Source organism: Notothenia coriiceps, unplaced genomic scaffold (assembly GCF_000735185.1).
Source record: "Notothenia coriiceps isolate Sejong01 unplaced genomic scaffold, NC01 NC01_scaffold00005029, whole genome shotgun sequence".
NCBI classification, from domain to species: Eukaryota; Metazoa; Chordata; class Actinopteri; order Perciformes; family Nototheniidae; genus Notothenia; species Notothenia coriiceps.
The window spans coordinates 118,447-128,835 of NW_011337730.1; the positions used below are offsets into that span (position 1 = coordinate 118,447).

Sequence of the window (10,389 nt, forward strand, 5' to 3'; positions counted from 1 at the left end):
TCTCTCGATCACCTGACCGCACTCCAGCAGCATTAAAGTTTCACGGCCACACTGCAGGAATGTGACCAGTGCTTCGTCAGGTCTCTTTTTCTTTGGATTATAAACTAGAGACTGAGGGAAAACCAACTGAAGCAATGTACTCAGGACAATATTAGGATAGTCAAATCCAGAAATTGTCTGGAGTTTACATTTCACTAATTTAATGACATTGTCCAAAATGCTCTCAACTACTGGAAAAGCTCAGTGTGTTTTAGGCCAGGGGGTGCATCTGTGTGAAGGAGGACATAGATATCACGGTTATCTTGTCGCCCTCAGCCTTTAGGAACAGTTCACATTTTCCCTGCATCTTTGGGAAAATGACCCTTCTTTAGCTTTGGCTGTTGCTTTTCTTGAGTTTTGCCACTAGCCTTAAAACAGAAACATCAACAATGGTTTGGCAATAATTCTCCAGACCATGAGCTTCTCTATTCACACGAGTTCAAAGTAGGATGTATTGGAGCGGGCAGGGTAAAGTAAAGCTAAAATGTCCAGTGACAATGATTTGGATCATTTGGCTTCTCAGATACAGCTCCTATTGGTAGTATTATGTCAGGGTTCCTGTACATGTTTGATATGAGCTTGAGAGATATGCAAGATTGAGATCAACATCTTGAATAAAAAAAGGTGATGAAGAAGTGGGGGCGGGATGAGAGGCAGGCCCACGGAGCAGATAAGATGAGCTGGACAATACAGCCATTGTCATGTGATCACAGTGGGATGCAATTCCCACACAGACCAGGGTGTATGCACAGCAGGGGGAGGGGTAAAGGGAGGAAGGGGGGAGCAACAGGTGAATTCCAGCAGACTGTCTTTCACATATAGAGAGGGCCTTTGATGGCAAAACCCCCGAACCAGGTGAAGGAGGCCTGGCTCACCACCTTTTCATTATTCGTCCCTCTCAAGTCAATAAAGGTTTTACTCACATCCTCTTTGTGTAGTGATATGTACTGTTGATCTATATAGCCGGCTGACTGTATAGAAATGTACATGACTGACATTTGAAATAAGCTATTGCGCAAATTGATACATTTGTTTCAAGTCATAAAATACTGCTTTTAATGATAATGTGCCCAATTGTTCCAGCGAAAGGGGCCACCACACTTTTAAAAAAAAAACCTATAAAGTTGCAAATATAACCTGTTTAACAAACGGTCTCATACTTTACTGAAGTCTGTTCTCAGCGTTTACACAGGAGGCTCACAAACCTGGAGTTTTAAGTTGAAAACTGGCTAAAACTGTTTTAAGCTTTTTAAAAAGGGAGGAGGGTTGTGATCCTAGCCAATCTATTTCTGTGAACATGGGCAAGTTAGCCATTGTAAGGTGACCTTGTTTGAATAATCAGAGGCCTACCATATAACATGTCCAATACAAAAGGAACACCTTGGTCTGAAGGGAGGCATTAGCAAAGTAAACAAAGTTGAAAAGCAAGCTCATCTTTCAAGATTAAACCAGATATAGCTACACCTCAAAGCCATTAAGAAATTAAAGGGCTAAATTGTTTTTAATGACTAGACAAAACAAATAAAGTTGTTCCTCATCAACACTGAGACATTACAGCCTACTCAAGAGTAGGCTTTATAAAAGTACAAATCAATCTGGATAATCCCATGTGCAACTGATACAGTTTTAGTGGACCTATTCTGCGTCAGAGGTCTGTTTAAAGTGTAATGGCTCGGAACATTTACTTTCCACACATGTAGGGAGATTAATTCAATTATATATTTGCCATAAAAAAAAAAAGAAATACCTCCAGCAAAGGAATAAACAGAATAATCTGGTCAATAACAATTCAAAGCTTTATTGGATTTACAAAATTGAAGATTCTAAAACATTTACAATCATACACATTTCCCAGAATTTGCAATACAAACGTTTACAATCTCTTTAGGGCCATCGGAACACGACTTATTAAAGAGCACAGTGATACAAACTTCCCAATCCCCTTATTTCTTGAAAAGGGGATTTCTTTATACGGTCCCAACCAACAACAGAACATGACACCAAGAGCAGCAGGGCGCGTCCCCAGCTGGTGCGTAAAGGTAACGGAGAGTCAAACAAACTCCAACGATGACAGAAAAAAAGTATTTGGTAGAATCCAAAGGGGGCCTGTTCTTGCGAGACCGTTGAATGCCCAGTCCAGCAGTCTTGGCAGTGTGAAGAGCGACATCAGTCCGGTTTAGGACCTCCCGAAGAGGAGGGAAGCGGCCACAGCCAGCGGCAGCAGCAGCGTAGAGGCGGCGGTCCACCCGCAGCCGCTTTTGAGTGTCGTGTTCACGCCGATGGTGGTGGGCATCATTGTAGTATAGTTGCCCATAGTCGTGTTAACCGTGGAGTTCTGGGCCTGCACCACCTTCAAAAAATAAGATCACGTCAGATACTTTCTTAACTTAACTAGGCTACATTGAGGCAGATCAAACGCACTAGGCAGATCAAAAGCAGGCATTGGTCTGTACGCGCAAACATGGTTAAAAAGGTGACCATGCTTTGCGGATAAGCTCATGATTTTAAATTCAAGCAGGAAATTCTATCAAGCATAACACTTATCCTCCAGTTTAAAAAAAACCGGATTAGTTTAAATTAAAAGGTTCCATTTCCACTAGAATCGGCCTATTCCCTGAAGTGTTGCTCTTATAAAAGATAAACGTTAACAAAAAAAACACCATGTGAGAGCTTGCCAAGACGCCGAAGAAGAGACTGATGTTGTTCACAATTTGTTCATTTCAGTGCAGAACATTTTTAGAAAACTAAAGTAGTCTAATATCACGTTGAAATTCAGAGCAAAAAATAAATGAGGAGCAAAACTAACCTGTGTTGAGATGAGATGGAGAGCCAACAGGAGACCTCCGAGGAAAGCTAGACACATCTTGTTCATCTTGCTGTGGAGTGTGAGTGAAGTCTGGCTCGCGAATCAGGTCAGTTCCTTTGGAAGGTGAAGGGATGAGTGAAAGAGGAGATGCAGCCGCGCGCTTTATACCCCCGGTGACGTCATTGTCCACTCAATGCCACCTGCTGAAGCCGAGGCCGTGCTGCATTCATGTGCTGTCGAAAATATGTTAAGCGTCAAGCACAGACGTATGTATAGGCTACAACTCTGAAATAAAACAAATTGATAATGGCTGATTTATTTGGTGATTTCGTCGAATTGAGAAAGACTGCTGTTTGTCAGCATACTTTCAAAGTCAAAGTTGTGGTGACATTTAAAAAAAAAAAAATAACCACCCACCAGTATTAATAGCATAAGTATTTCTAATAGTAGGAATAAGTGTCGTTTTCTTAGTTATTTAAGACTAGAGTTTTAGTTTTTAATTGTAACCACTGGATGGCAGTGAAAGCTCGCCAGCACTCTCAAGATTGCAATCTTGTGCACTTCCGGTAAAACATACTTTCAAAGTAAAACAACTCAAACGGATCAGTATAATGACAGGATCGATAAACCCAAGTGCAGTAACGGGAACTATTCCTAATAATATACATTTGAAGGTGAATTTTCCTGCATAGGAACACATTTAAACCATTACATATTTTATTGAATTCCAGTGACCGCCCGTCCAACTTGAGTTTTAAATGCGATTGATTTATATTGATCCTACTGGCTTTCCGTAGTTGTCCTTGCCTTAATTTCTTCCGGAAGAAACACAGCATTGGACGAAGGACGGAATATGACAACACGTAGACACATAGATAAATTCGCACAGTAAATTGTCACAACAACACTTGTTATTAATTGTCTTTTTGCTTGGATACAGAGCTACCTCACCTCTCCATGCTGCTGTGCCGGGTTTCGGCAGTAAGCCAGACACTATCGAGATGGGGACGGAGGTCACACCGGGGAGGCGGCCTCCTGCACCGGGCTCTCTCCTTCAGCTCCAGCCGCTGTCAGGCTGTCAGTCCGGGGGAGGGCAGCCCTCAGCCCGCAGAGACAGGCTCTCCCCAGGGACTGTACCGAGACACAGTGCTCCTTCCCCGGACTGACTTCCCAATGAAACTGACCGGACAGAAGCTGCTGAACAGAGAGCTCCAGATTCAGCAGGTACAACGAACCATTTAGGCTGACCCTCTACGTCCCAAAATCCTCTACACTACTTAGGGTTCACTACTATCCCTCTCTATACGTGTGGATGCATGCATTTGACTCATTGTTTGGTGCTCTTACAGGTAGCGCCCTTTGAATTATGCTTATTTGTTTTCACGTGAAATATGAAAACTACACTTTTGCAGGAGTGTGGATTTGCAGATTTGTACTCCTGGCAAAGAGAGAGGAAGGCCAAGAAGGAGTTCTGCCTACATGATGGACCCCCATATGCCAATGGAGACCCTCATGTAGGACATGCCCTCAATAAGGTGATAACTCATATCATGTTTTACTTATTTCATACTGTAATGCTGCAAAAATATAATTACTAGTTGCGTTTGTTGCAGCTTTCAGGTGGCAATGACTCAAACAATGCCAAAGTAATAATTAATTTCACTGTCTTGTTTGTGTCCAGATCCTGAAAGATATCCGAAACCGTTTTGAGATGCTGAGGGGGCGTCAGGTCCACTACATCCCAGGGTGGGACTGCCATGGCCTGCCCATCGAGCTGAAGGCTCTTGGGGAGTTGGGGACCAGCGGCTTGGGCCCCCTGGAGATCAGACAGAAAGGTAAAGACGGACAGAAAGCCGGATGACTGTTGTTGGATCTGCAGCTGCTCTAATGTTTCTATCCTCCCTAGCACGAGAGTTTGCGGAGGGGGCCATAGCTCGTCAGAAGGCTGCTTTTCAGCGCTGGGGGGTGATGGCTGACTGGGACCAATGCTACTACACGTATGATGGGGTCTATGAGGCTGCTCAGCTGAAGGTCTTCCAGGAGATGCACAGCAAGGTGGGCAGAAACTGTCAAAACCGACAGGGAAATACTGTGTGATGTTTTAATTGTTATCATCTCAGTCTAATTCTTTTCCCTTTGTTGATCTTCAGGGTTTCATCTACCAAGACTACAAACCGGTCTTCTGGTCTCCTTCAACAAGGTACTGAGTTAGTGTGCATGTGTAGAAGAGGCCGCGTGCCTTCTTTTTTACATCCAAACACGATATCTGATTCTGTAACCCGGTCTACCTGCCTCTCTAGAACGGCCCTGGCAGAGGCAGAGCTGGAGTACAACCCTGAGCATGTGAGCAGATCCATCTATACCACGTTCCCCCTGAGCACACTGCCACCTGGGATAGCCTTAGAAGGTAACACACACACACACACACACACACACACACACACACACACACACACACACACACACACACACACACACACACACACACACACACACACACACACACACACACAATGTTCCTTTGAAATATTGCTTTCGGGTATTTCCATGTCAGTTTTGTATTGGTATAGTTGTCACATTTTATCCAATAAATGTCATCTTGATTTTTTGTATCTGGTTAAACCATGTTAAGCACTTTGTAACTTTTGTTAAAAAGTCGTAGCTGTATTAATAAAGTGTATTATTATTATTTACAAGTGAACATTCCTCCTGTCTCTGCAGACACACAGTGACCCATATAGCTCAGCTGTTCAAAGAAAAGGGCAGCGACTGCTGGTGGGAGCTTCCTGTTGAGGATTTACTGCCAGATGAGGTGCTCAAGAAGGTGAGTGTGTGTGTGTGTGTGTGTGTGTGTGTGTGTGTGTGGGGGGGGGGTTAAAATACAGTGAGCGCCGAGTTGTGATAAACAAGCCTCAGTAATACATCAAAGCAGATCCCTTTCTACTATGATAAAATATCATTATTAATGTTATTTTAAAGGCTTTTGGTCAAGAGTAGAAAGAATTACTTTGAGCTGTTTGAAATCAATTAAGTCAAATATAAAAATGTTTTTGGCCACCACTCTACTGCCCAGAAGAAAAAGCAAACATCCCTGAATACATTTTGATTGAACAAAAGAAGACTCTCATTCGGCATTAAACCTTTTGCATTTGGCTGTTGATTTTTTATTGACATTGACATTTATTCATTATTAATATTTTCATCAGTCGTCATAGCTTTTCTCTAGGTGAGCAATGAATCTCCTTTTATTCTCTGCCTCTCCCTGTGTGTCTCTTCAGAGTAAAGCAGGTCCAGTGACTGACTACGTTCGCGGAGAAGACGTCCTGGACATCTGGTTCGACAGCGGCGCTTCATGGGCCGCAGTACTAGAAGGTACGTCTAAATCTGTCCTGCATGTTCAAGTAGATTCATTTAATTTGATATTGTATGGCAATGTTTTCATCCTCAGTCATCTGGGGTGATTTAAGGGTAACAGCAAAACGCCTTTAATCAACTCAGCTGTCATTAGTGTTATTGTAGAGAAAGCTCCTTACACTGTCCGCTGCTTAAGCTGCTTTAGAAAGCGGACTGTAAGCAGAAGCAGCACACACATGGATTATTAGATTAGATTATAAAGCAGTGCAGCCTCAGCACACTAGGGTCAGGTGTCTGCAACTGAACATTGGTAGAACAGAAGAAAATCAAATCAGTGAACACATTTATAATGCAGATACAGTGCCTGAGATATCCACCATAACTTAATCTTGCCCTAAATCTTCAAATCATACTTACATTACACAAATGTGCCAGTATGTATTGAGGCCCTGAGAGGCAAGTGAGAAACTAAATGTCTGGTGGATTATTTTTTTAAACCTTTGTCTTTGAAATGGTACAAAATATAATTTTGTACCATTGTGGCTGTTGTTACAACAATAAACACTTAAAGGTGGGGTATGTCATTTATTTCAGAAACACTTTTTGTTATATTCCATGGAATGCTCTTAACATCCCGATAGCAATGAATATCTNAAGTGCTTTGACAACAAATACATAAAAAAATGTCATCTGTGGAAGCCTTAGTACTGTAAAAAGCACGACCAATCATCTGAGCCGGCCCGGCTAAAATAACTGGATGGCCTACCTGCCTGTCAGCCTTCCATCTGTGCACAAACTTATCTCGTGCCCTCATTGGTCATGTGCACGTTCGTGTGTGTTGGAGGAGGGGCTCTGTAACAAATATTTTCAAATTCTAGCACACTCGAGCTGGTTTCTCCAAAATTACCTACCCCACCTTTAATGACAAAATACATTTAAAAAATCACCTGTTGAAACTTTTTGTCTGAGTATTGTTACAGTGAGAAGGAAAAATGTCTTTATTTTCAACCCCACAGATATAATACAATGAAATTATTATTTTTTTAAACACAAAAGACAAAACTGATATTTGTTACACTTTCCTCTCGGAGCTTCCATAACTATGAAAACAAGATAAATGTCTTTTATCTACAGCAGAAAGGGTTCCACTCTATCTTTTAAGGACCCATAACACATATTTCTGACGTAATTGAGATGAGAAGGTTCTTTTTCTGTCCTTGGAAATAGGATACGAGACCAAATGACTCCTTAAGGTGGTCCTTTTAAAGTTGTCTGGTTGTGTTGTTATTTCCAGAGGAGTCTGAGGGAGACTCTGAGGAGGCGGAGTCCCGTCTCAGCTGGCTCCCCGCTCGGCTCCGCAAACCTCTGGTCCCAGGTCACATGATCCCCCTCCTACAGGCCTGCAGCGCCTCCCTCTGACATGTCTCTGTTACACTCTGTCTCTGTTTCCCGGGCTCAGACTGCTTTTACCTGTCACTTAAGACAACTGTGGTACCTAAACACTGAAAAAGGACATTTAGTCCAACTCAGTTAATACTCTTCATGGAGCATTTGAATGTGCTGTGAAGAGTATTTATGGATAGTGGACAGCATGATTCTCCACTCCTCTGTTTCTTTGTGGCAGCTTGTTTCTTTTTCCAGGAATGGCTCAAACTCTGCACTTTGTTTTGTATGTGGATTCCTTCAGGATCAAAATAGACGTTTGCTCAAACTTGTTTCTGCCTGTGATGCCATGGCTGCAACACCTGTTTGTCAGATAACTGTTTAGATATGAAATCTTGAGTTAAAGAAATAAAAACAGGCAATTTAGGGGCGTTTTGGACATGGCATGTTTCCCTAGTCTTAAGCAACGGTCACCTTAAAGTGTGGTCTTTGCATTCGCCCCCCCCCCCCCCCCTAACACTGGCTGCTCTCTCTTGTCTTTTCTAGACATTTCTCTCCTCTGGGACAACACTTACTGTTTTATTTGTTTTTAAGTAGAAGGGAGTAACAGATTTTCTTTCTCTCGCCCTGCAGAGTCAGACTGCAGGGCGGATGTGTATGTGGAGGGGAAGGACCAGATAGGAGGCTGGTTCCAGTCCTCGCTGCTCACCAGCGTGGCCGTCAGGAACAAGGCTCCTTACAAGTGAGTGTCCTGTCCTCTCCCTGTGGGGGTACAAATGTACTGAAATGTAATAAAATGACTTTGTAATGTGAATAAATGCCAAAGAATGTTCCATTGAGGCAGCCGAGGTTGAGATACTGTGACTTTTGGCTCTAGCATGGGTCAGGCTCCAAAAACACTAGCTTTCACAGAAGCCAATACAATAAGTTATACTACTAATGACCAATGAACTGAACTTGTGTTAAATATATGCGACAACGCCTTGTACGCCACAATTGTACCGCATGTAGCAATAATCAAATTATACACAGAAATACTAATTCAAAGCCACTTACATTTACACAAATGTGCTATACCACTAAGAATAGCGATGAATAGCCAAGAATCACATTTTCAAAATGTTCATTTACACTAACCTAAGTGAACTAACTTTTTTTTGCATTTGTGTGTAGGGCTCTGGTGGTCCATGGTTTTGCTGTCACTGAGAAAGGAGACAAGATGTCCAAGTCTCTGGGGAACGTAGTGGATCCAGATAAAGTCATTAATGGAGGGGAGGTAATGGAGACTTTAACCACACCCTGATGAACTGAGCTTCATATCATCCTTTATTAATTCACTTAAACAATAAGCCTTGTTACTTACAACCTGGTGTTTGTCCTGCACTCTTCTTCTCTCAATGTCCCTCCATCTCCAGGACCCCAGTCTGCCAGCATACGGGGCCGATGTGCTGCGCTGGTGGGTGGCCGAGTCCAACGTCTTCTCTGAGGTGCAGATTGGACCAACTGCTCTCAACTCAGCCAGAGACAGCATCAACAAGGTACCAAAGTGCGGTATGGACACTGTACGAGTGGCTTGCGTTATTTCAATAAGGAAAGACTTCATTTTTAGTTTAAAGAACATTTATTGACAGATGCGCCATATGATAAATGTTAAAAGTCTTTGACGAATAGTCCCCAATCCTGAAATCGTATATATAAAAGGGGGAAATGCAGACATATAGGAACCCCCCCCCCCCCGGGCCGTAGAACGACTGGTGGTTCGATAGTTTCGTAAGGAAGTTTGTTAGTCGAGGGAGGAAGTAGGGTAGGTAGAAGGAAAGGGGTACGGGTACCGGTTAGTAACGGTACGGAATACTTCCGTTAGGAGTTAACGTACTTCCGTACCGTTTCGGGGTCGGACAGGGGTAAGTTTATTAGGTAGTAAGTAAGGGGGGAAAAAGGGGGTTGGGGTTTAAAAGGGGGGGAAAGGGGGTACGGGGTACCGGGGGGACCCGTTTTCGACGTACCGGAAACGTCGGTTAAGGAAACGGAAAAAACCCCGTTAACGGTTAAAAGGTTTTAAACCGACCCGTTTAAAACGGACCGTTTTTCGGGTTAACCCGTTAGGTTACCGGAACGGGTTAAAGGGAAACGGGTAAGGGGTAACGGGGAAAACCCGGAAACCCGGTTTTTTAAAAAAGTTTTTTTTAAACGGGTTTCGGGTTACGGTTAACCGAAAGTCGTAACCCGTAAACGTTTACGTAAAGGTTTAACGGTTTACCGGTTCGGTACGGGTTCCGGTAAGGGGTTACCCTTTAACGGGGTTACGGGGTTAAAGGGGTTAAACGGGTTAAACGTTTAAACGGGTTAAACGGGGTTTTAAAAAAGGGTTTAAAACGGGTAAAACCGGGGAAAACCCGGGGTTCCCGGGGGTTTAAGGGTAAAGTTTAAGGGTAACGGGGAACCTTTCGGGGGTTAAGTTTTAAAGTTTTTACGTTAAAGGGTTTCCCCAAACGGGTACGTTTGGGGTACGGGGAACCGGGTTTAAACGGGGAAACTTTAACGGGGGTAAACTTTTAAGGGGTTTCGGTTTTTAAACCCCCCCCGGGGTAAAAACCCCGTTTTTAAAAATTTTTAAACCCCGGTTTTTTAACGTTTAAAAAAAAGGTCCGAAACCGTTTAAACGTTTAACGTTTTAAATTTTTTAAACCGGAAAACGGGGTTTTTAATTTTTAACCCCCGGAAAAACGGGTTTACCGGGTTACCCCCGTTACCCCCTTAAGGGTTTAAACCCTTTTTCGGTAAGGGAAACCTTTCGGGTACCCAAA

At 43.0% G+C, this 10,389-nt stretch overlaps 1 protein-coding gene across 1 annotated transcript in view; it reads left to right on the forward strand.

Annotated features, from left to right (window-relative positions):
• Positions 1-3,662: 3,662 nt before the first annotated feature.
• Positions 3,663-10,389, forward strand: part of iars2 (isoleucyl-tRNA synthetase 2, mitochondrial) — a 9,743-nt gene continuing 3,016 nt past the window's right edge. Inside the window, exons 1-12 of the mRNA XM_010768056.1 lie at positions 3,663-4,069; positions 4,258-4,380; positions 4,527-4,680; positions 4,752-4,900; positions 4,996-5,045; positions 5,146-5,252; positions 5,400-5,409; positions 5,543-5,669; positions 6,124-6,217; positions 8,216-8,324; positions 8,756-8,858; positions 8,998-9,120. Coding sequence (XP_010766358.1) covers positions 3,803-4,069; positions 4,258-4,380; positions 4,527-4,680; positions 4,752-4,900; positions 4,996-5,045; positions 5,146-5,252; positions 5,400-5,409; positions 5,543-5,669; positions 6,124-6,217; positions 8,216-8,324; positions 8,756-8,858; positions 8,998-9,120 — 1,416 coding nt within the window. The 5' untranslated portion in view covers positions 3,663-3,802. The remainder of the gene's footprint in view (positions 4,070-4,257; positions 4,381-4,526; positions 4,681-4,751; positions 4,901-4,995; positions 5,046-5,145; positions 5,253-5,399; positions 5,410-5,542; positions 5,670-6,123; positions 6,218-8,215; positions 8,325-8,755; positions 8,859-8,997; positions 9,121-10,389) is intronic.